The sequence below is a fragment of the Carcharhinus amblyrhynchos genome, chromosome 21 (genome assembly GCF_965287045.1).
Source record: "Carcharhinus amblyrhynchos chromosome 21, sCarAmb.v2.hapA, whole genome shotgun sequence".
Taxonomy (NCBI): domain Eukaryota; kingdom Metazoa; phylum Chordata; class Chondrichthyes; order Carcharhiniformes; family Carcharhinidae; genus Carcharhinus; species Carcharhinus amblyrhynchos.
The window spans coordinates 29,999,764-30,026,713 of NC_137344.1; the positions used below are offsets into that span (position 1 = coordinate 29,999,764).

Consider the following 26,950-nt stretch of genomic DNA (forward strand, 5'->3'; position numbering starts at 1 on the left):
GAATTTTCCAGTTTCAGTGTGAGCGCAGCCGGAAAATCCCACCCTTTGTGTGAGTAAGAGTCAGTGCGGATGTATGAGCAAGCGTATGCTTGAGATTGTGGGGCAAATTTTTCTCTTCCGCTCACCGCAGGAATCGGAGCAGGAGAGCGACAGATCATGGAAAGGTCCATTGACCTTGGGTGGGATTTTCCAGTTTTGGAGCGAGTGTTGTTGGAGCTGCACCCATCCAGGCAAATGAGGAGTATCCCATCACACTCCTGACTTGTGCCTTGTAGATGATTGACAGGCTTTGGGGAGTCAGGAGGTGAGTTACTCACTGGAATATTCTTAGCCTCTGACCTGCTGTTGGAGCTATTGTGTTTATGTGATGAGTCCAGTTGATTTTCTGGTCAATGGTAACCCCAGGATGTTGACAGTGTGGGATTCAGTGATGGTTACACCATTGAATGTCAAGGGACAGTGGTTGGTGTGTCTCTTTTTGGTGATGGTCATTGACTGGCATTTGTGTGGCATGAATGTTACTTGTCACCCCAAGCCTGGATGTTGTCCAGACTTGTTGCATTTGAACATGGACTGCTTCAGTATCTGAGGAGTCACGAATGGCGCTGAACATTGTGCAATCATCGGCAAACATCCCACTTCTGACCTTATAACAGAGGGACGCAGCTGAAGATGCTTGGCTCTCAGACACGTCTTTTTGGTAGCTGTCAAGTGAAAGAAGTAACTGCAGCTCAGAATTCACGCTTGGTACAAATGTAGTTTAGTTTAAGTGAGGATAGCTTCTTCCTTGCAATTTATTTTGTTAACAGTGAGAGAGTGGCGGTACAGTGGCACAGTTGTTAGCACTGCTGCCTCACAGCACAAGGGACCCAGGTTCAATTCTGGTCACTGTCTGTGTGGAGTTTGTACAATCTCCCCGAGTCTGCGTGGGTTTCCTCCAGGTGCTCCGGTTTCCTCTCACACTTCAAAGATGAGCAAGTTGAGTTGACTGGCCATGCTAAATTGACCCTAGTGACAGGGGGATTAGCAGGTTAAATATGTGGGTTTTGCGGAAGTAGGGCCTGGGTGGGACTGTGACCAGCGCAGACTCGATGGGCCGAATGGCCTCCTTCTGCACTATGGGGATTAACTAAAATGGAGATTGTTCTCCCTGGAAAGATGGGGAATATGAGAGGTATAGATTGGGTGAACGGTTGGAAGCTTTTTCCCAGGGTAGAAATGACAATTACAAGGCACACGAGTTCAAGATAATGGGGAGGGAAGGTTCAGTGGAGATGTGCAGGGGAGGTTTTTTACACAGAGAGTGATGACAGCCTGGAATGCACTTCCAAGTGAGGTGGTTGAGCCAGTTAAGTTAGCCACATTTAAGACTTATCTTGATAGGCATATGAACAAATGGGGAATAGAGGGATATAAGCGATTACTTTACATAGATAAACATGACTGGCGCAGACTTGGAGGGTCAAAGAATCTCTTCCTGTGCTGTTCTGTTCTTTGTTCTTGTTCTTTGAGTCTATGGTTTGAATTGCACGAATTTGAATTGCAGTAGATGAAAGAACTATGTGGTCACGTTGTGTTACTCTGTAGCACATCAACAGGTAACATCTCAGAAGTGCGGAATATGGTTCTGGTACATGGTGAGCTTTTAGCTTTGGGCAGGTTGCTTTGGGAGATTTTGGTCAGGCATTAACTCTACTGTTGGAAACTTGGAATGCTAACCATTCTGTTCTTTGTGCATATTCTGCCCTTTAGGTCATCAACAAGACAATTAAGCAGGCATGAAACCTTTTGTTTTGCCGAAGGAGTTGTTATGCCAAGAAGAAATTAAAATTGGTTAAGAATTGTAAATAATGCAGAATAGTTCAACCTTCATGTTGGATGCAAAAGCAAAACTCTGTGACCTCTTTCGCAAACTGACAAATTGGAACCAAATGCAGATTGGTCGGAATGTGTCAAAGTTAAATTCCTTTCAGTCACCAGATGGTGATGATAAACTAAAGCGATAATCTGATGTCATCCACCTATGTTTAGATCAAAAATAACTTCACCCTCTGTACTTCTCACATTTCTATGGAAAATTACATAACCCCCTGTGTAAAAACCTTGTTGAAGACATTATAAAAGAAAATCATTAGTTTTGTTTATTTCACCTTTGTGAACACTCGAAATGTGTTAGTACATTAAATGGACTACAATAGGAATAGATATCATTGCAAGTATGTTCAAAAAGTATTTGGAATTAGAATACTGATGTCTGATAGCAATACTGATGCCAGTTAAAAAAGTCACCTTAAAAACATTGCACGGAGAAAGGAAACCACAACTAGCTCAGAGCTAATGTGAGTTCATCATTGACCCTAAAGCTTGACTACCTTCTTTGCAAGAAAACATTACCACAGAACACTCGAATTTTTACTTTTTGTTAGCCGCTTCGATTGCCTCGCAGTAAGAAACATAACAGATATGGAAAGGGCAAATGTTGTATCTATGCACACAACCAATTATTACACATGTAGATACGGAGAGTTTCCATGGTGATTGCTCACCCCTTGACTATTTACCAGGTAAAACAAAGAGCAGTTTTCTCCTCAAACCGGAGATTACAGTAGCATTAAGAGTTTCCAAACCCACAACATGTTTGTGGTTGATTTGCTTTTGGGTCACTGTGTGTGGGGGTGAAGGTATCAGGAGAGACACAGTACACTGATGTACTAGTTTGGTCTACTGAAGATCAGGAGGATGCAGGTTTGTCTTTCTAAAGATAGGCCTAAGCTTAGCTCTGGTGTCGATCAGAGAGAGGGCATGAATATAAAGTGCTTTCCTGTACAATGGGAGAAAAATCAAATCACACCAGCGCTCTTTCTAGTCACAAGTCCTGCAATATCATTGAATTTTTATTGTGCAGAAGGAGGCCATTCAGCTCATCAAGACTGTGTTGACAACAATCCAACCTAAGCCTATCCCTGCAACATCACTTATTTACCTTGCTAATACCCTTGACACTAATTTACCACGGTCAATCCACCTAACCTGCACATTTTTGGACTGTGGGAGGAAACCCATGCAGACATGCAGAGAAATGTGCAAGCTCTACACAGACAGTTACCCGGGGCTGGAATTAACCCGGGTCTCTGGTGCTGTGAGGCAGCAGGCCTAGTCACTATGCCACCATGCTGCCCTTAGCACAAATCCCAAAAGAGGTTACAGTTTCTATGCTAGTTCAGAAGGGTATGTGGAAGTGACGGGGGAAAAAAATCTGCCTTTAGCAAAAAAAAATACATTTTTATATCATAATACTTAAAGGTGATTATTTCTTCTAAATCTGATAGGTTAGGCTGAATGTGGTTGATAAAGTAATGTCATGTTAAAACATAAAACATGCTGCACATGAAGAGACAAGATACGTACAAATGTTCACATAGTTACTGACACTAATAGCACAATGCAGACATTGCATAGGAAGTGAAAAGAAAACGTAATTTAAATTAAACAAGGACACCCACTGAGACACTGTGGTATGGCTGACATTTTGTGGTTAGTTTCAACATCGCATTGAGATGTCATTACTGATGTCCACATTTCCTGAACTTGTTTTTCAATGCCATTCTGTACAAATTCATTCTTCTGTACAGTTTTTGCACAAGCCTCCAAAGTAACAACGACTTTGGTTTCTAATTCAGTAAATTCTTAATATCTTCTTTGAATATTAAGAACAAAGAAATTTTGTTAACAGGCTTATAAACCTCCTCAAAACTGTGGGTGGATATTGGTTGCTCAGTCTGCCCTACAGTGCTATAGAGATTTTTTTTTCAAATCAGGCCGTTGCTGAGATGTAGCCTTTTGAGTTCAATGGAGAAACCTCGTGAAGCATGAAAAGCATTTGCTCAAGGAATCAGCGAGGTGTAAGAGATTCTGACTCACAGTATAAGGGGGCATCAATCTGAGCTCTTTAAACAGCATTAGATTCTCGATGGAGAGGGAGAATGGGAGAGTCAAGAAATGTTACAATTTTGATATTGTGGAAAAGGAATGAGAGAAGATGCTGTAATAAATCATGTGTCAATGTTAGAGAGCGTGAATGAAATTGAGAAAGGTCACTAGCTGTAATGTATCTGGGGATTGAGAGACAAATAGCAAGTTTAAAGAAGCTGTGATAGAGCAGTAATAAGAAGAAGATGACAAATTGGAGATGAAACAAACAACACAATGCAGTTATAATTAAAATAAATATCCCAGTTGAAATACTTTCAAAATTTAAAGTTGTCCAGCCATTTCCATTTTAAAATGCAAACTTCTGAGTAGGCTGCAGAGATTTATTTAATTAGTTTCTGAATCACAAATTTGAATTGCAGTAGATGAAAGAACTATGTGGTCACTTTGTGTTACTCTGTAGCACATCAACAGGTAACATCTCAGAAGTGTGGAATATGGTTCTGGTACATGGTGAGCTTTTAGTTTTGGGCAGGTTGAATCACAAAAAGGTCCTTGAGTTTAAGTTTATCATCAGCATCATTGATTCCCTGCAGTGCAGAAGGAAGCTATTCGACCCATTGTGCCTGCACCAACTCGCGAAGAGAGCATTTTAACCAGGCCCTATTCCCATAACTTATTTTATTCCAATAATCCCCCTAACCTGCATATCTTTGAATACTAAGTGGCAATTTATGATGGCCAATCAACCTAATCTGCATATCTTTGGACTGTGGGAGGAAACTGGAGCACCTGCAGGAAACCCACGCAGTCTCAGGGAGAATGTGCAAACTCCACACAGTCACCCAAGGCTGGAATCGAACCAGAGTCCCTGATGCTGCGAGGTGGGAGTGTTAACCATGTGCCACCATGATGCCGAGTTCATGATTGATTGATAGAAACAAGAATTAGTCCAATAACTAAGATGAAAAATGTTCATAAGTTCATTTCAGAAAATATGAAAGATTGAATATGAAAAGGTTTTGGTGAGCCCTTGAAATTGGACCATGGCTGAATGGATATTGCATTCCCATTTGTTGGGGAATCGAGAACTAGAGGGCATAGGTTTACGTTAAGAGAGGAAAGAATTAATGGGAACCTAAGGAGCAAGTTTTTTACACAGAGGGTGGTACGTATGTTGAATAAGCTGCCAGAGGAAGTGACCGAGGCAGGGACATTGATAACATTTAAAAGGCATTTGAACAGATACATGGATAGGAAAGGTTGAGAGAAATATGTGCCAAATGCAGGCAATTGGGGTTAGCTCAGGTGGTTTTGTTCGACATGGACCAGTTTATGCTGTAGGGCCTGTCTCCATACTGTAGATTCTAATATTTTATGCTTCTGTGAACTGTAATGGCACAAGCATGCAACTAAAAGCAGATAGACATGTTATGGGTAGTTTTCTCTTCTCTTGATGGTATTTGCAGCAAACAATATGCAGCAAGAACCACATAAAATTATACAATTCAGCTGTAAGGATGTGACTCTAACCCCCAAAAATGTCAGTTTTGAATGTGTGCTGATTAGCCGTTCTCAATATTTTAAAATCTTGCTACCAATGCAATGCAGCCAACCTCTGCTGGAATATTGCTGCCAGATCCAAACGCGTTGATTCTCGGCTGCGCTGTCTCTGCCAAACAAGGTTTCTTCTGAGTTTCATCACAGAATCATAGATATCATAGAATCCTATAGTGCAGAGGAAGGCTATTCGGCCCATTGAGTCTGCATGTACCACAATCCAACTCAGTCTCTATCCCCATAACTCCATGCTTTCACCCTCGCTAGTCTCCCTGACACTGAGGGGCAATTTAGCATGACCAATCCACCTGGCCCTCTCTGTGTCCTCCGTAACCACTTTATATTTCACAATAAACCTTCTCAGCTCCACACACTTAAACATCAGACTGGCACTGTGTAGTTTCACACATGAAGAGTCAGTGTAATGAAATATAGGAAGACTTGTTCTATTCCTGGAAACCATGTCCTAATAAAAGCCAGTACCATAATCAAGGTATAAGGACATTAAAGGAGGCAAGCTTGGGATTATTTGTTTAAAATTACAAGCTCTGTCATGGGATGATTCATGAGAGCATCTTTATAACCTCTTCGGATATTTGTAGTATCAACTAAGTTATTCATCTCTATACATTGACAAAATATATAATACCTTGGAATAAAGCAAGTTATCTACCACCTAAGGTATATGTCTCACATATATTACTTGAAAGTTGATGTAGCATATTTGCGTGTCAGTTTACATCCACTATTCTTCAAGAAGTTGATTAAGGATCCTTTTGCTATTGACAATAGGCACAGATTAAAGATTAAATGTTCTTCAAAGGCTTCTGTGACATCCTTTAAAAGAAGTGTGGAGATGCCTGCCAACAGAAGAGACTTAAAAGCAGTGAGAGGAGAGAGGGGAGAGAAAGGCAATTTTTCAGTGAGATAAAAGAGTAATATTTGCTCCCTCCCCTCCTATGCAAATGGTATCCTGTTCTATCATAATATACCTGTGACATATGTACAAGCGGCAGCTTGTACTAAGCAGGCAGCACTGCTCCATGGAAATAGTACTTGATTTTACTTTAACAAACTCTTACATTGCAAAAAGAGTTGCATAAGAATGCTATGACTACATTGACATACTTTAGCTAATAACAAAAGTACTGTCCATGCTTCAGGTTGGTGTTACTTGCAAGGAAATTAACATGATTCATCTGAAGACTAACGTCCTGTGCTTTGAGTTCGCACCAGGTTCATATCTTCATACACCGAGTTTGGAACTCTTGTACGCTTTGGCTGGTCACGATGGCAGTTCCTCTTCAGCTAAAGAAGAAAACACATTTTTAGAAAAACAACATTTCTTTGAATTATTATTTCAGTTTCTAATTGGAGAACCCTGGTCCCGAGAGAAAACTGGAAGATCCCAGAAATGCTCATTCGAGAGTAGCACTACAGCTATTGGTGTATTCTACTTTATCATAAAAAGACAAATTTCCATGTTATTTACCATTGCCTTTGTAATGTTACAGGGAGTCCCCAGAGATTCACAGCTACAGAGTGCCCCCAAGATAGAAATGTTTGAGATTCACAGAATTAAACATCTGTATAAATGGCACAAGGAGTTGCAGAAATCAGAATGAGCATTGCGGTTGAAGACGCTCTCACCTCCTCCCCTGCATGTATTAACCAGGAAGCAGTGAGGTTCTGAGGAGAGGAGAATTGCTGTACTTAGCTTACCTAGCTGTAAAATGCTCATGCCTCATTTTATGTCTCTGGAATCTTCAACCTTCAACAGTGAGTTCAGCAGTAAATCGAATCCTGGGTTCAATAATAATGAGGCAGACATGCTTATGGGTGTGTACTATGGGCCCCCAAACAAGCAGGATAGAAGATTAAATACGTAATTGAATTTCAGAAATGTGTTGGAACATTAAGGCAGCAATGGTAGGAGATTTTAACTACCCAAATATTAACTGGGACAGTTTTAGTGAGCAAGGTAGGAAGGGAGCAAAATTCTTAAGTTGCATCAGGAGAACTTTTTAAGCCAGTACATAGAAAGCCCAACAAGCCAGGGGGTAATTCTGGACTAAATATTTGGAAATGAGTCTGGGTAAGTGAAAGGTGCATCAGACGGTGACCATAATTCAACTAGATTTAGAATGGTTATGGAAAAGGATAAGGGAGGGCTGGAAATAAAATTTCTTAAATGGAGAAAGCCTAATTTTATTAAGGTAAAGTACAATTTGGCACAAGTGTATTGGGAGCAGTTACTTAGAGATAAAGCTTTGTCAGAGCAGTGGGAAGAGATAGTGAGAGTACAGGGCAAATATGTTCCTGCAAAGGCAAAGAACAGGACAAAGAGCAGAAAACCCTTGATGTCAAGGGACTTCATCACCTTCAAAACCTCTCTGGTCACAGGTGAAGTGTCAGAGAATTGCAAATATTGTCCCATTATAAAAAAAGGGAGGTAGGGATAGACCAGGAGATTAAAAGCCAGTCAATCTAACCTCAGTGTTAGAGAAGTTACAAAAAATAATTCTGAGGGACAGAATTTATTGCCCTTGGATAAACATGAATTAATCAGGGATAGTCAGCATGGATTTTGTCGAGGGAGGGTCATGTTTAACAAATTTAATTGAATTTTTTGAAGAAGTAACCAGGATTATTGATGAGGGTGATGCATTTAATGCTGTCTATATGGACTTCAACAAAGTTTTAGATAAAATCCTTCATAGCAGACTGGCCAAGAAAGTAAAGGCCCATGGGATCCAAGGCAAAGTGACACATTGGACCCAAGATCTGCTGAGTGATAGCAAGCATAGGGTGATGGCTGAGTGCTGCTTCTGTGGTTGGAAGTCTGTTTCCAGTAGGGTTCTGCAGAGCTCGATGCTGTGGCCCTTGCTATTTGTGATACACATTATTGATTTGGACTTAAATGTCAGGGCAATAATTATGAAGTTCACAAATGACATGAAAATTGGTGGGGTGGTAAAAAATGAAGAGGATAACCATAGACTGCAAGAGGATATCAAAGGACTGGGCAGAACAGTGGCAAATGAAATTCAACCTGGAAAAGTGTGAAGTAATGCACTTGGGGAGAGCTGACAAGGCAAAAGATTACACTACGAATGGTAGGACTGTGGAAATTACTAATGATCAGAGGTGCATTGGAGTGCATATCCACAAATCCCTGATTGTGGCAGGGCAGGTGGATAAGGTTGTTAATATGGAATATGGGATACTTGTCTTTATTAGCTGAGGTATAGAATACAAGAGGAGGAAGGTCATTCTGGAAGTGTATAAAATGTTGATCAGGCCACATCTGGTGTACTGTGTGAGGTTCTGGACACCACATTATGGGAAGGATGTGATTTCACTGGAAAGGGTGCAGAGGAGATGTTGCCTGAGCTATGAGGAAAGATTGGATAGGCTGAGGTTATTTTCCTTGGAGCAGTGAAGATTGAGAGGGGACCTGATGGACATGTATAAGATTATGAAGGGCATAGATAGGGTGGATAGGAAGGCACTTTTTCCATTAGTAGAGATTTCAATAACCAGGGGGTATAATTTTAAGTTAAGAGGTAGAAGTCTAAGAGTGGAGTTGAGGAGAAACTGGTGGTGAGATTCCGGAACTCATTGCCTGAAAGCATGGTTGAGTCAGAAACTCTTATGCCATTTAACAGGTATTTAGATATTTACTTGACATTCAACAATCCATGTCATCACGCCCAGAATTGCACTCCACAGATTATTTTTGAGTTCTTTCATGGTACGTTGATGAGAATGACACGTCCAGCATTTGTTGCTCAAATTCTTAATTTTCAAGGTGTTGAGATAGTCAGTCAGACTCTTGTCTAAGACTGGTTTGTTTTTCTATGATTTCATGTGGGTTAGATTCATTTCTCAATCACAAATCTGCTGTTTAAAGAGGATGGAGTTTTGAGGGCAACAAAATATTTGGGCTGCTAGAAACTTTTAGAAATGATTCAGACAGAGTGGGTGAGATTTTCCAACCGTGCTTGCTCTGAAACCGGAAAATCTCACCCGAGGTCAATGGACTTTTCCATGGTCCACCCCTTGCCTGCTCCAATTCCCATAGTGGGCGGAAGGGGAAAATCCACCCCAATGTATGTGTCTCAGACAGGTATGAGGTGAAGCAGGTGATAATACATACGTAGATCGTCATTTTCAAATAGATGGCAAAGGCCATACAATATATGCTTTTACCAACTGAACATTCTGTATAATTGTTTCACAGCACTCGTTGAATTTAATTTTACTTAATTTGTTTCACTTTTACTGGTTACTATGAAGTTTAAGAAGTATTACAAAAATATTAGGAACTTACATGCCAGAGTACCAGAGCTAATGCACAGATAATGACAACAACTGAAGAAATGATTACACCCATTATTAACGGATCCTTATATGAACGTACTTCGCAATTTTCTCCTTTTGCACAACTCTCGTTACAATGTTTCAGTTTAGACCCTGAAAAGATATAAAACAGTTTTGACGAAAGGTTTGCACATTTTATATCTTCACATTGTCATGAAATTTTTTTCACCTTTTATCATCTTCCTGTGTTCTTTATAGAAAGTAAAAATTAAATCATTTGTTCACACAACATGGGTGTCCCTGGCTCAGCCAGCCCTTGTTGTCCAACCCTAATTATCCTTGAGAAGTTAGTGGTGAGCCACTTTCTTGAACCCCTGCTGTTCATGTGATGTAGGTACACCCATGGTGCTTTTAGGAAGGCAAGTTGAGGTTTTTGACTCAGCAGCAATGAAGGAAGGGTGACATAATTCCAAGTCAGGATAGTGTGCGGTTCGCAAGGTGTGGGATCCTTTGCATGGTTTGATGCAGTTGAAATACTTCATTTTAGGATATTCTGTCTCTGCCAAGCTTTAAAGCTAATGTGGCCATATTTTAAACTCAGCCGGGAATTCTGGGGTTAACTTGGGAAGTTGACTGCATTTTTTGAAAGTAATCTTGCAAGCCCAAATAGCTGCCAATTGTTAATGAAAGTTGGTACCAGCAATTTCAATAACACGGATAAGGATTCATATATTGTAGTAACAGTTATCTGTTTAGTTAGTTCAGCCCTGTGCGAGGTTTAAATCAAATCTGTATGAGGATTAACTTCTGCTGGTCCCTCTCTCTTTCTCTCTCTCTCTCTCTCTCAAGTAATCCTTTTTCGATTTCTAATGTGTTAATTTTAAATGATGCTTAGTAAAAGAATTTCAACTTTGGACCAGTGCTGCCTATGTTTACTCTAAAAAATGAACAGACCCAACACAAGGGAACCTGAAGTTGTTCTTTTGCATAAGCTGCCTTTCTCCTTCTGGGTTGAAAAGCAGTGGGTTTGGAGGATGCTATCAAAATAGGCTTGATGATTTGCTGCTGCAGATCTTGTAGATAGTACACACTTTTGACACTGTGTGCCAGTGGTGGACGGAGTGAAACCTTAAGGTGGTGGATGCATTGCCAATCAAGCAGGCTGCTTCATCCTGAATGGTGTCAAACTTCGAGTGTTGTTGGATCTGCATAATACAGGCAAATGCAGAGTACTTAAACTCTTGACTTGTGCCTTGTAGATGGGGGACAAAATTTGGAGAGTCACAAAATGAGTTACTTGTCACTGGGTATCCAGCCTCTAACCTCCATTTGTAGCAACAATATTTATTTGGCTAGTGCAGTTACGTTTCTGGTCAATGGTAACTCCAAGGGCATTGACAGTATCAGATTCAATGATGACAATGTGAACATGACAGGGAGATGGCTAGGTTCTCATCTTGGTGATGATGACAATTGGCAGGCACTTGTGTGGCATGAATAAGGCCTTGTGAAAGTCCAATTGTAACGGAGCACTTTTGTACACATCATTTGAAGCACAAAAGGTATTTATTAATAAGAAAAACAATACAGCAGTACAGCAGTCACCTGGCTGCTTTAGTCCCCTACATGGCTAATGCCTAAGAGAGGTCTCCAACTCCTGAGGTGATTATCGACTCTGAATTCCAAGCCAGGTGACCCTGACTCCTACTTTTGTCCTTAAAGGGGCAATCAGTACAGAGCACCACACCAATTATCAGCTGCTGCTTTTGTTCTGACTCTATTACATTGAGCATGGTGATTGTGCCACACTGCACAATTCGTGGTACCAGTGTAAAGATAGGACTTCATCTCCACAAAGACTGTGCCGTGGCCATTCATAACAATATTGTTACATACAGACAAATCTGCAACAGTTAGGTTTGTGATGAATTTTCCTTTCCATTCTCTCACCACCTATCACATGCCCAGTCTGGTAGATTAATCCTTTAAGACTTGGCCAACTTGTTCATGTTGATACTACGGAGCCACTCTCAGTGATGAACATTGAAGTCCCCATGACCATACCATTGTTTACACAAATGGGTGCTATTCTGGTTGGCAGTTGGTGACTAGTGGAGTGCCGCAGGGATTGGTGCTGGGGTCTCAACTGTTTACCATTTATATAGATGATCTGGAGGAGGGGGCTGAGTGTTGGGTAATGAAATTTGCTGATGACACGAAGATGAATGGAAAAGCAAATTGCAAGGAAGGCGTGGAAAGTCTGCAGAGAGATCTGGATAGGCTGAGCGAGTGGGCAAGGACCTGGCAGATGGAGTATAATGTTAGCAAATGTGAGGTTATCCACTTTGGTAGAAATAATAGTAGGAGGGATTATTATTTATAAGGTGAAAAGTTGCAGCATGCTACGGTGCAGAGGGACCTGGGAGTCCTTGTGCACGAATCGCAAAAACCCAGTCTGCAGGTGCAGCAGGTGATCAAGAAGGCGAATGGAATGTTGGCCTTTATAGCAAGGGGGATAGAATATAAAAGCAGGGAGGTCTTGCTGCAACTGTACAGGGCACTGGTAAGGCTGCAACTGGAGTACTGTGTGCAGTTTTGGTTGCCGCATTTGCGGAAGGATATATTGGCCCGGGAGGGAGTGCAGAGGAGGTTCACTAGGCTGATACTGGAGGTGAGGGGGTTAGCCTATGAAGAGAGACTGAATAGACTGGGTCTGTACTCGTTGGAGTTTAGCAGGCTGTGGGGGGATCTTATAGAGACATATAAGATAATGAAGGGGATAGATAGGGTAGAGGTAGAGAGATTCTTCCCGTTTAGAAAGGATAGCAGGACTAGAGGCCACAGCCTCAAGATAACCGGTGGGGGGGGGGGGGGGGTGCAGTTTAGATCGGAGTTGAGGAGGAACTTCTTCACTCAAAGGGTGGTGAGTCTCTGGAATTCTCTGCCCCTTGAAGTGGTGGAGGCTACCTCGCTGAATACATTTAAGTCACAGGTAGATAGGTTTCTGATAGACAAGGGAATTAAGGGTTATGGGGAGAAAGCGGGAAAGTGGAACTGATCCACTTCAGATCAGCCATGATCTTATTGAATGGCGGGGCAGGCTCGAAGGGCTAGATGGTCTACTCCTGCTCCTATTTCTTATGTTCTTATGCTCTTATATACACCGTGCTGCCAATGGGGCATGATATACCCAGGGATGATGATGAAGCAGCCCTGGACATTAACTGTAACCATAATTCATGAACAGTACCATGTCAAAGTGTTACTTGACTAATCTGTGTGTTAGCTGTCATGTCTTGCATATGTCCACAGATGTTAACAAGGAGGATTTGCAGGGTTAGCTGGTTTGGGTGTGGATTTATTATTATCCGTGCCTAGACAATGCAGGGTGGCACAAAACATCACATTCTGTATTTAATGTTCTGTGAGCACTTGTAAATTTATGATGTAAGAAGTCTAACAAATGTCAATGGCCACTTAATGTTGGAGGGCAGGTTAGTTGATGCACACCTACAGAAGTAGTGCAGAAAAAAAATGCAAACTTGTTTTATTTATGACTGAATGATCATGTTGTAATTATTTTCAAAGAAAGCTAAGCCCTATAGCAGCATATAAAAGGAGAAAAAAGCAAAATTGTATGGATGCTGGAATCTGAAACAGAAAAACAGAGAATACGGGCGAGGCTCAACATGTCTAACAGCATCTGTGAAGAGTTTGGATGTTCCTTCATCAGAGCTGAGGAGAAGGGAGAAAGAGTGAAATACTTTTACAAGAGAAGATCTCCTGGATAGATTTTCAGGCTAAATCCAAACATGCTCCGCATGTGCTATCCAAGAATGCTTATAAAGTGAACTGAGGGAATTTCTAATTCCCTCACCTGATACTATTCAAATTTCTTGTGCATAGGGCAATGCCTAATCTTCCACAATGCTAAGTATGACTCTAACCAATGCATATTTTCCGTCTGATACTGATTGACTCCAGTTTTGATGCTACACTCAAATGCTTCCATTATATAAAGAGCAGTCACTCTCACCTCACCTGTGGAGTTTGACTCTTTTGCCTGTAGTTGAACCAATGCAGCAATTAGTTCAGGGTCTGAGTGGTCCTGGCAAAACCCAAACTGGGCATCAGTGAGAGGGCAATTTCTAAGCAAGTGCCACTTGATACATTGTTGATGCCCCTTTCCATCACTTTAGTGATGATCAGGAACAGACTGATGGAGCGGTGATTGGCCAGGTTGTTTTTTGTGTGTAGAACATAGCTGGACAATATTACACTGAGCGGGTGGTTGGAGGGAGGGTGGGGTGGTGGGGCACGGAGGGGGCGGGGGGGGGTGCGGTGGTGGGGGAGGTGAGGGGTGGGGGCCATGGGTGACAGTTGGCCATGTTCAACTCCGTAAATATGCACCAGAAAGAAGCATGGTGAACCTCATGCCGGGGCCTGCAGGGAGTCAACAACCACCTCCTCCCCTCTCCCCTCACAAGCTCCCCAACCCCCGCCATCCCTCACAGCCACATCATGGAGTTAATGGTCTTGACAAGGGCTGCAAGATGGCACAATGGTCAGCACTACTCCCTCACAGCACCAGGGACTCAGGTTCGATTCCTGGCTTGAGTCACTGTATGTGTGGAGTTTGCATGTCCCTTCCCCCTGTGTCTGCATGGATTTTCTCTGGGTACTCCGGTTTCCTCCCACAGACCAAAGATGTGCGGGTCAGGTGGATTAGCCATGCTAAATTAACCTTAGTGTCAGGGAGACTAAGGAGACTAGAGTAAATGCATGGGGCTGCGGGGATAGGGTTTGGATGGGAATGTGGTTAGTGCAGACTGGCCTCCTTGTGCACTGTAGGATTCTATAATTCTAAGAACAACAAAAATGACATACGCTCTCACATAGTCATTCTTTATGTACATAAAGGTATAATTGTTAAGCAGTAACTTTTCTTCAGTAAATTATTTTGGGTGAAAATTTGAAAGAAACATACCTGACACGAGCAACATTGTTCCTTGTGCAAATACATTTGATACTGTAGTCTCTCGTATTCCAAACATGCAATAGTAAATATCTGTGTCATTTTCCTGGAGATTATTGAGGGTCACAGTGAAGTTCTTTTTGTTTCCTTTAAACTCAGTGCGGTTGGTATATGAGTCTTGTATCGTATTAGCACGATCGTGGACATAGATCAGATCAGTGGGAGATGAAAGACTTCTTCTTAAATAGACACCCACAAGGATACTGTCTTCAGATGAAAATCTGCAGTTTATTGAAACAGATTCTCCCCTTTTCACGTGTTTAACAAAAGGAGACTGGGAAATGCGATTGTCTGTAAAATGTAGAATTAACGATATAGTCAATACCATCATAAAGCTCTGAATGTGATCAATTGTCAAACAAAACTTTTCCTTCATGTAAATAATGTCAATCATTACATTTCATGAATCATTAATATTTTAGGGGATTTTTAGCTTTGGGAAGAATAAAATTAGACTGTGGAATCTTGTAGCTAAATTCTTTCAGCAACTAATGGGAACTTTGAATTTCTTTTCAAATGTTGTAGGTCTCTGTGATAACAATATGTCATTAATTAAAGGAGAATAGAGTTGTAGAAAGCAGGGGTGGTTTTGTTAATCTCTAATGCTCCATGTTACAGGAGAAAGATGTCTGCCTTTCAACAGCTGAGAGTCTACAGACTAAAATTCCATTCAGGCCTGAAGCAGGCACAGGGATTAAGATGCACAAGTACCCCACACTTAATTTTGGTGGTGCAGGCGACATGATGGCACAGTGGTTAGCATTGCTGCCTCACAGTGCCAGGCCTGGGTTCAATTCCCAGCTTGCTTCACTGTCTGCGAGGAATCTACACATTCTCCGACATGTCTGCATTGGTTTCCTCCGGATGCTCTGGTTTCCTTCCACAATCTGAAAGATATGCTGGTTAGGTGCATTGACCATGCTAAATTCTTCCTCGGTGTACCTGAACAGGTGCTGGAGTTTGGCAAATAGGGGATTTTCACAGTAGCTTCATTGTAGTGTTAATGTAAGCCGACTTGTGACATTAATAAATAATAAAAGCAGTACAAATGTCATGCTGCCTGCTCACCTCAATGATAGTAGTGTGCAGATCAGTACAAAATACATAGCTGCAGGGGCCTAAATTCATCTGTGGCCAGCACAGTTTAAAGCTAACCTGCAACTAACAAAGACAGCTTGTTTCTCTTAAAGAGTAAATGCATTTTGGCTGCAACAGTTGGTGGAGATGATCTTAAAGTATGTAATTGAAGGAAGAAGACTGCTAGTGGAACATTGGCTAGACAAAAGACTCCCAGGTTTGCCGATCTAGTTTAAGAGGCCTTACGCCAGAAGGTCAAAAGAAAGAGGGAATTCTTGTCAGAGGTCAGGATGCTCTGCATATAGGCGGCATAAAGGGAATAGGATCAGGAACAAGGGAGGTGAATTCCAGGATTCAGGCTGACATACTGGAAAAATTTCATAGATCTCCAAAGTGGCCAAAGTCAATAATTTATCTTCCGCATCTCCTACACTTCACATCACCAACGTCTTTGCATTCAGTGGTGAGAAATGGGGGAAAACGCCAATGGAACAGCATTAACCTCCATCTCCTGAGTCCTTTGGAGGAGATAGTGGAACATATTATGGGTCCAGCAGTGCCAGCAACTAATGCGTCCATCACCACTGAACACATTCAGGATGATGGTATGTTCCTACCTTATGCAATTTTTCAAATTCCACACCACTTTCATCCTGCAATCTAGTGCAAAGTGCAACCTACAAATAGTATGAATTTCTTGCATTCCACACAATGCCCTACCCTCACCCCAACTTTCCCCACCTACAATTTTACTTTCTGATCTTAAATAACTGCTGCCTGGCCTCTAGTGCAACCTCATCATGAATGTTATGGGCAAGAGCTGAAGATGCGCCATTACTTGATCTGATACTTGCAGCCACCAATTCAGAGGTTGGCCCTGGGTGTATTTTAGGGATGCACGTACTATGGCTAATTCACCTACTTACACATCTTTGGACACTAAAGAGTAATTTAGTATGGCCAATCCACCTAACATGCACATCTTTGGACTGTGGGAAGAAACTGGAGCACCTGGAGGAAACCCACACAGACATGGGAAGAATGTGCAAGCTCCACACAGAATCGGCAAATTTAAAATGGTTGACTTGGGGCAATGAGATGGACAACAATTGCTAACATTGTTACTGATGCCCTTCCCAGAAAACTATTTTAAAAAGCCCCTTTTTTTTGCTGTCCGATTACCCTCAGCTCATGCACCATCTCATTCTAATCATGCTTTCTAATCACATACAGCTATCAATATTGACACCCTCGGCAACCACAAGGAGGTGCGTCTGTACAATCTTGCCAAGAACTCCTTTTTTAATTTACTTTCCCATCCCTGCACAGCTCTCCAAGCATTTTTGACTGTCAAATTTGAAAATATGTCAATGTTTTCTTAAATATATCTTTATGACGGAAAGATTACAAGATCTTTTTCTATGGCTGATTTTAAATCTCACAGATTCTCAGTTATTTTAAGAGCTGTGAACCTGAACAAAAATAGTGCTGGGCTAACTCATGGTGGCTTTTGGTTTCAGAAATGCTTTGTGCAGATCTTCAGTTATCGAAGAGAGAAGAATATAAAATTTTTGCTCCAATATAAAGGTTTCCACACCTTCTGGATTGCATGCTTACAACATCTTCAGAAGGGGTATAAAGGCACAGACACACTGACAGCCCTTACAGGTTTTCAAATTGTCCACCATTTTTTTAACCATAATCTGCAATTGGTGTGTGGACTAAACTCATAACCCAATATTAGATAAGAAACATGTAAACGTGCTTTAGCATTTGTCTAAAAAATTGTGTCAACTGTGAGAATTTTCTGAGGCATTTAGCCATTGTTTGAATTGTCAATTTGTTGAAAATTTCTGCAAGTTACATATGACCAATTAAACCCATCATTGTGTTGAAGATGATGGTCAGGTACATAGTTGCAGACATAAAATATACAGTAGGATTTAAGTCATTGCATTGAAAGAATTTGTGAAGCTAATCAAAACTATTTTGAAGCGACTCATCAATTAATCTATAGGAACGCACATATTGATGTTCATTTGTACTTCCCAAAAATTTTCAAAACTGGGATTAAAATCGCTTTGAAAATATTTTTTGATCAAAAATTTTAAGCGAAAGAAATATGAACCAACTTTTTTGACCCTTTTGAATTGACTATTATCTGATTGAGAGCAAATGAGGCTACTGAACGCGTTGATTAATTTCAGTTGCAGCACTCCAGTAGAGATTCAAATACACTCTGCGGTTTTGAAAGAGCATTTTTGTAATAATGAAAGCCGTTACACGCTGAATGTAATTCAAATTTTTTAAGAAGCTAAAAGGCCAGCCAGGTTTGTTGAATCAAGATCTATATTTAAGCCTCTTCACTGCTCAAAGATCTCCATTAGTTTAATGCTGTTCTGGCAAAATCTGTAATTATATATTTTCACAGTAATTCGCAGTAAAAGTCACAGGAATTTCGCAGTAACTTAATTGCAGTGTTAATGTAAGCCTTACTTGTGACTAATAAATCAATTTTGACTCTTTAACTTCTATTTTTTTGTATATAAATTGCAATTATTTTAACACCAAAATGTTTTCTTTCATCATTCTGTTTTTAATCAAATTTATGTTAAAGTTATCACATCGTCACATAATAAAACATTTGCATGCATTTCTATAAGTTCCTTCTGACATAGAAACATGTTCCTAGAGAATGCTACAGAGGCCTGAGGAAATTCTATGCCATGTCAAAGAACAGAGAAATAATTCAAAACTTAAAGAGATAGGTTTGAAGGGGAATTTTGAAGTTAAAGTTAAAGTGAAGCATGGAGAGATTACGTTTTGGAGTAGACTTTCAAAGACAGATCGAATATGTACTTTACAAAACAGATCATGGATATTTTCTTTGTGCTGAAAAGCACTAAAGTTTGTGTTAACACACCACAATTCTTAAACGATTGAAAGATTTCACAGAAAAGCCTCTTCCTACCTGTGTTTGTTCCTGAAATCATTAAAAAAAAGAGAATCTGTAGGACGTGAACTGTTCGCGCAGCCATCCTTAATGTTCACGATATCTTTCTGATAACACATTTTACAAAGCACTGATGCACATCTAAATTTCCGCTGAGGTGAAGTCCAGCCCACACAAAGAGAAAAAAAAACACTGCACGTTTAATTTAAAACACAGAAAAATAGAATGCAGTGAATCCAATAAACAGAAATACAATATAAATATTTTACAATCAGTTGGTAATAATGCTTGTGCATAATTACATGTGTGCATTGGGCTGAAAATTGTGCATCTTGTAATTATGTCATCAAACAGAATCATAGTGCATTAATCATAATCACCAACAGTGCAGAAATATGCCAGTTGGCCCACTGAGCGTGCACCAGCAACAATCCCAACTAGGCCATATCCCCACATATTTACCCTGCTATTCCCCTTGACTGTAAAGAACAGTGGCTAATCCATCTAATCGACACATCTTAGGACACTAAGGGACAATTTAGCGTGGCAAATCCATCCAACCCGCACATTTTTGGGAGTGTGGGAGGAAACCAGAGCACTCAGAGGAAATCTACCCAGACACAGGGAGAATGTGCAAACCCCACTCAGTCACCCAAGGCTGGAATTGAACCCAGGCCCCTGGTGCTGTGAGGCAGCAATGCTAACCAATGTGCCACCATACCGCTCATTTGTGAGCCAAATTTCCGGTAAATGTAGTGTAATAACTCCATGGAGGTTCAAGACCCATCACCAAGTTACTTTATTTACACCATACACCTACACACAGCCAGGTCTCCAGTTGCTCCCTGCTGAATGCAGGCTGGGAGTCTGACACACCTGCTTTAAACAGGAGAATGAGACTCCCTGACTTAACCACCAATTAGGACTCATCAGGTAGTTCTTTTAAGGTACCAGCTTAATAAACAAAACTCAAATTAACTTAGGGACAAATTAAAAGGGGCAGTTCCCCAAAAGGAGGAGGATCAGCCCGAACAAAAGACAAAGTCGAAAGGAAACTTAAAACATTAAATCATAATGTGATTTTCGGGGTTTATAATACACCCCAGCTCCTGTGGTGTCCAGTGGGTGCAGAATGAGGATCTTCAGGTAGTTCATACTCTAGCAAGCCAACCTCATTAACCTGGCTGAAGTCATCACGCATAGAACTTGTCCAAATCCATGAAGTGGAGCTTGTAAAATGTAAGGATTTGTTAGCTGTCAAAATACAATGACCTACTTTAAGTGGGGCCTGGAAACAGGGTGTGAAAAAGAATTAATGAACAAAGGCCCAAAGCAAATGATTTGAACATCCTTGAGTAACTATAAATATTTAAAGCTAAATTTTCATCTTCATTGTCTGGTTAGCAATCTGGTGAAACAGTGGCAGAATCGATCTGATTGTCACCTCTTTTCTATCAATGGAAACCTGATTCTCATGCTTTGCGAGTCTGCAGAAATCATCCAAAAGCTCTCATCCTGTCTCTGTTCGCAAAATGGAGTGAAAGCAAAACAGAATTTTTTTTAAAAAAATCATAAAACCCATATCCTCTCCATCCATCAAAGATTAAGTTTTAATGATGTTTCAAAACCACAGTTCCTAACAACTTGCAAAAGAGCAGGTGGCAGCTTGCAGCGAGGATTCAGCTAGAGCTGAGGTTACCATATATAACAAAAACAAATCAACTGAAGTTGCCCTGTTAACCACACAAAATTCCTCTTTACCAAAAGCAGTTGACCATTAGGAAAACAGGACGCAGAATTAAAGCTCAATCACATTTGCCACACATGCATAAAATTGCTGTAGCCAAAACCTGAAAAGCAAAAATTTGCAGTGGTTAACACTGCTGCCTCACAGTGCCAGAGACACGGCTTTGATTCCCAGCTTGGGTCACTACTTGTGTGGAATCTGCCTGTGTGGGTTACCTCTGATTCTCTGGTTTTCTCCACAATCCAGAAGACATGTTGGTGCATTGGCTATGCTAAATTCTCCCTGAGTGTAACCAAACAGATACCAGAGTGTGATGATTAGAGGATTTTCACAGTAACTTCATTTCGGTGCTAATGTAAGCCCACTTATGACATAAATAATCTTTAAAAACTTTAATATTCATTTGCTCATCTGATAAACCGCGCTGATGCAGAAACATTTTGTGTTAGGGTTTTCATTGCAAGTTCAGCTATCGTCTGAAACAAGCATTTAAGCCCCAAAATTGAGCTCCTTAGTTCTGTTCATGTGGGTGGTGTGGGGAACTGGTGTGCCAAAAATGTCACTTGGATTGCTTCCATCCAGATCTGGTGTGGTGTGCTGTGGCTGTGAGGCTGCTCACATGGGTGTGCCATACATGCACCAGATGGCATGCAGGGTGGGCAAAATGTGATGCCAAGCAATGTCAAATGTTAATTTGATGAACAACATGCTATCTTTTTAAGCTGATAGTTGCTATTTAAATTATTGGCATGGGATTTTCTGGTGAGGTATTTTTGACTATTTTCACTGTTGCACAATGAATGAAAGTCTTGTGTTGATTGCTACTGGAGGAGTTTGAAGAACTGTTTGGGTTCACAAGATATTGGTGTTGGAATAACACAAGCAAGTTGGAAAGCCTGTCAAGAAAAGGCCATCTCCAGCAATGTAACACTACAGTGGCAGTCACTCCTGGGCTGTGACACTTAATGAAGTGAAGCGCCGGAAACAGAGAGGGGAAACTGTACAAGGAAGCAAAGAGAGGAAACTGTACAGAGGGGGAGGAGGAAGGGGGAACTCTTGACTTAGGATACCACTATTTGTCTCATCACCACTCCAGCCAGGATCAGTTCTCGAGGCAGCTGTGATTCACTAAGGAGATTTTCGCTGAATCCACCTAGCTCCACCTGACCTAAGGCCACATGAACAGGGCAAGGCTAGACTTGCCAGTGAAGATGACCATGACCCTCAATTTCTATGCCAATCCTGTCAGGCAGTAGCAGGCGACATTGGCTAGAATATTGTGGGTGAGGGGGTCTCCTCCATGCATCTTGGAAGCAACAGCAGGTTGTCTGGTGGGCCTGCCTGTGCACCAAGCATCTCAATGTGTGTGCCCTTTACCATTCTCCCGTATCACTGCTGCCTCACAGCGCCAGGGACCCGGGTTCAATTCCAGCCTCGCATCACTGTTTGTGTTGAGTTTGCACATTCTCGTTTGGAATACTGCATCCAGTTCTGGTCACCACACTATCTGAAGGATATGGAGGCTTTGGAAGGAGTGCAGAAAAGGTTTACCAGGATGTTGCCTGGTATGGAGGGTCTTAGCTATGAGGTGAGATTGAGTAAACTAGGGTTGTTCTCCCTGCAAAGGCGAAGGTTGAGGGGCGACCTCATAAAAATTTAGAAAATTATGAAGGGCATATTTCTCTTATATTTCTCTTATATTTCTCTTCGGTGTTCATGCAAGGGGACATGAATATTGCTGAGGAGGACACTGGGTTGCAGGGGAGTAGAATGGACAGTATTACAGTTGATAAGGAGGATGTGCTGGATATTCTTGAGGGTTTGAAAATAGATAAGTCCCCTGGTCCAGATGGGATTTACCCTAGGATTCTCTGGGAGGCAAGAGAAGTGATTGCAGAGCCTCTGGCTCTGATCTTCAGATCGTCGTTGGCCTCTGGTATAGTACCGGAAGATTGGAGGATAGTGAATGTTGTCCCATTGTTTAAGAAGGGGAACAGAGACTTCCCCGGGAATTATAGACCGGTGAGTCTCACTTCTGTTGTGGGCAAGGTTTTAGAAAAAATTATTAGGGATAGGATTTATAGTTATTTGGAGAGTAATGAATTGATTGGAGATAGTCAGCATGGTTTTGTAACGGGTAGGTCGTGCCTTACTAACCTCGTTGAGTTTTTTGAGAAAGTGACCAAAGAGGTGGATGGGGGTAAGGCAGTTGACGTGGTATATATGAATTTTAGTAAGGCGTTTGATAAGGTTCACCACGGTAGGCTTCTGCAGAAAATGCTGATGTATGGGATTGAGGGTAATCTAGGAAATTGGATCAAGAATTGGCTAGCAGATAGGAGACAGAGGGTGGTGGTTGATGGTAAATATTCGTCATGGAGTTCAGTTACGAGTGGTGTGCCTCAGGGATCTGTTTTGGGGCCACTGCTGTTTGTAATTTTTATTAATGATCTGGATGAGGGTATAGTTGGGTGGATTAGTAAATTTGCTGATGACACCAAAGTCGGAGGTGTGGTAGATTGTGAGGAAGGGTGTCATAGTTTGCAGGAAGACTTGGACAGGTTGCAGAGCTGGGCCGAGAGGTGGCGGATGGAGTTTAATGCGGAGAAGTGTGAGGTAATTCACTTTGGTAGGAATAACAGATGTGTTGAGTATAGGGCTAACGGGAGGACTTTGAAGAGTGTGGATGAACAGAGGGATCTAGGTGTATGTGTACATAGATCCCTGAAAGTTGGGAATCAAGTAGATAAGGTTGTTAAGAAGGCAGACGGTGTCTTGGCGTTTATTGGTAGGGGGATTGAATTTAGGAGTCGCAGCGTCATGTTGCAACTGTACACAACTCTGGTGCGGCCGCACTTGGAGTACTGTGTGCAGTTCTGGTCCCCACATTACAGGAAGGATGTGGAGGCTTTGGAGAGGGTGCAGAGGAGGTTTACCAGGATGTTGCCTGGTATGGAGGGGAGGTCCTATGAGGAGAGACTGAAGGATTTGGGGTTGTTTTCGTTGGAAAGAAGGCGGCTAAGAGGGGATCTTATTGAAACATATAAGATGATTAGAAGTTTAGATAGGGTGGACAGTGATAGCCTTTTTCCTCGGCTGGAGAAAGCTAGCACGAGGGGGCATGGCTTTAAATTAAGGGGGGGTAGTTATAGGACGGATGTCAGGGGTAGGTTCTTTACCCAGAGGGTGGTGAGGGATTGGAATGCCCTGCCTGCTGCGGTTGTAAATGCGCCTAGTTTGGGGGCGTTTAAGAGATCCGTGGATAGGTTTATGGACGAAAAGGGATTGGTTTAGGTTAGTGGGTCATTGTTTTAACTGATCGGCGCAACATCGTGGGCCGAAGGGCCTGTTTTGCGTTGTAATGTTCTATGTTCTATGTTCTATGTTCTATAGATGGGGTGAATAGTTGGATGGCAGATGTGCTGAAAAGCACGGCAGCACCAGACAACAAATAACTGATTTGAATTGTGCTGCTGGTGGGATCTTGCACAGTGCAGAGGATGTAATGACAAGGAGATTTGACCTGACCAGAGAAATTGTTCCTGAAATTGGTAATACTGTTGGAAAATGGAAAGAGGAGATGGAAAGCTTTCTCAATAACTAAGAAATGAGACTGGTTGAAGATGCATCAGTTGTCACCAAGCCCCAGAGATAGATTGCCTATCTATTGCTAACTTTGTTGAGCACGTACAGATAAGCAATAAGTCAACACAGCTTAAATTTCTCAGTACTGTTGATCGCTTGTCTGATCAAAGTGTGGAGTTTGTATGTGGGCTTGAGGTGCCCACAGTAATGGAAATCACCAAAAGGAACAGAAATAATAAATAACAGATTGTTTTCCAATTTACAGCTGGGGGAATCACGTCAAGTAAATGCACAGATGAAGTTCACGATGAACCCACCCAACATGGACCCTTTTCTCGATTTCTTAGCAACATGGATTGAATGGGAAAGTCTATTTGAAAGGTCGAAAGAACATTTGTTGAAAGCAGGTACAGAAGTGGCCACAGCAGGCACAATTCCCAAAAGCTTCACTCATTAAATTCCACCTCAGACAGAACCTAAACCTGTCCTGAGTTTGCAGATGGTGATGAAAGGACCCAAGTCCAGCATTAAACCATGCAAAATTATCAACCCTGGGCAGTCAAACAGTGATTTCTAATCACCAGATAACTTTAAACACAACTTTTATTGCAGAATCAGTGGCAGATTTTCACATGCAGGACAAATTATCAAGAAAACAGAGATGTGGACCAGATCACTTGGTAATTATGACTCCTTTGTGACTCTGTCAGATTTTTTGGCCATAGCAGAAATGCTGCTTTCAAACAGTGTGAATACCATAAGACCATAAATCACAGGAGCAGAATTAAGCCACCCGGCGATGTAACGATGTAAAAAAAATGTTCAAAGCAGCTTACATATGTCGTGGTCCACAAAAGCTTTTGATGATAATCTAATGGTCCACATATAGGAAAAGGTTGGGAACCATTGATGTAGGGCAGTCCATGCTCATTGGCTGATTAGCCTGTCAATCAGGATGGTCAATGTCCAAAGCAGCCAACCTGGTGTGATCTGAACAAGAGCAATTGTTGGCTGAGTACAAGATTTCCCAGACCCTCCTCTCTTGTTTGCCCCATGGATTGTGCTGTTTGGACCTTGTTGGGCACTGCTTTCTTCACATTTGGATGGAGGCTGCTGGAGTGTAAGTAAGGTAAATCCAGTACCTCTATTGTTGCCTTATTCCCAAAAAGCCCTTGGCTTCCCAACCTCTCCTCCAGGACCTTCCTCAGCCAGTTGTGCCTATGGTCCTTCTCTCATCCTTTCAATGAGTTTGTGAGAAAGAATGAAGGTGTGTGTTCTCGCAAGTGAATATATGTATAATAGTGAGTGCACACCTAGGAGTGAGTATGTGTAAGAGACAGCACCTGAAAGAGATAATGAGATTGTGTGTGTGTGTGTGTGTGTGTGTGTGTGTGTGTGTGTGTGTGTGTGTGTGTGTGTGTATGAGTGTCTGTGCATGAGAGAGTGTGTGCATGAGGATGAATGTGTGCATAGGAGTAAGTGTGTGGGAGAGAGTGCATATGGCTCAGAGAGTGTCTATGCATGAGAGCGTGTGTGAGAATGAACGTGTACGTGAGGGTAAGTGTGCAAGTGTGAGTGAGTTTGTTTATGTGAGTCAGAGAATTCTGAGACCAGGAATGCAACACATGCACACGCACACACACATGCACACACACACATATACACACACGCGCACACACATGAACACACACATGCACATATGCACACACATGCACACACACACACACACACACATTTGAAATGTGCATCACTGTAAGCTTCCATTAGTAAGATCTGCTACATAGCACTATTCAATTGTCATTTGTATTAATTACTTATTTTTAAATCATCGATTTATTGCTTTGACATTGATTTTTTTTGCTCAGCAAGTTTAATACTTTTTTAAAAGTAAATATGTTAAATGTTGTGTTAATCAGAGACAGCTGCTGTTTGGTTTGTCACTGATGGAGAATCAAAGGCTCACAGGAAACCTAATCGTTTTTTGTAAAAGATCAAAAATTTGAGCAACAGGTGAAGCTAGCCGTTACTAAACAATAGCAATTCAAGTGGCATTTCCCACAAACAGGATGCTGCCATCAAGCCAGAAACATGTTCTGCCTAGCACAGAGTAATGTGGTATATAAATGTCTGTGCCACGTCATGTCTGCTGTGTAGGCAGTATGTTCCAGTATCTGGTGGATCGTATCAACAACACAGTTGTTCACAGCACTGACATTCTGCAACTAACCTGTGCTTACAAAACTCAGAATGTAATGTCCAACATTAGGTGTGATTTTGCAATTAGATAACATTTACTTTCCAGTGCTGATTGTGAGAAGGATTACACCAGCAACCAATTTAAATTACCATTTGTGATCACAGTGTAGCTCAATTATGTGTTCTAGAAGCTATATATATTCACACACAGCCCTGCCCTTTACAAACATAAAGAACAAGTCCATGCCTTTTTCAGAGAAACAAAAGGTTAGGACACAGCCGATAGAATATTCCTCACATTCTATACCACCAAGTGACCTACTCACTTGTACATGGCATTGCTTTCAGTTTGGATGTTGCTGTCCGGATATTGTGTAGGGTCAGGATCAAAGAAGGAGAGCTGGTTACATAATATGAATGACCAGGGTTGTGTGTAATTGTCTGGCAAACCTGTGATTGCAAACCTGGGCTTTTGCGCTCTTTACAAATATAGTCAGTGAGTATGCAAACCAGGAACTTTTGCTCAACCTATGAAAAACAGTTC

General features: G+C 41.5%; 1 gene segment (V, D, J or C); it reads right to left on the reverse strand.

Moving 5' to 3' along the window:
* Positions 1 to 6,530: 6,530 nt before the first annotated feature.
* On the reverse strand, positions 6,531 to 18,970 carry LOC145356579 (Ig kappa chain V region 12F2-like). The segment is given in 4 exon segments: positions 6,531 to 6,798; positions 9,824 to 9,966; positions 14,801 to 15,139; positions 18,897 to 18,970. Coding segments are annotated over 4 exon segments (651 nt in total).
* Between the last annotated feature and the right edge of the window lie 7,980 nt (positions 18,971 to 26,950).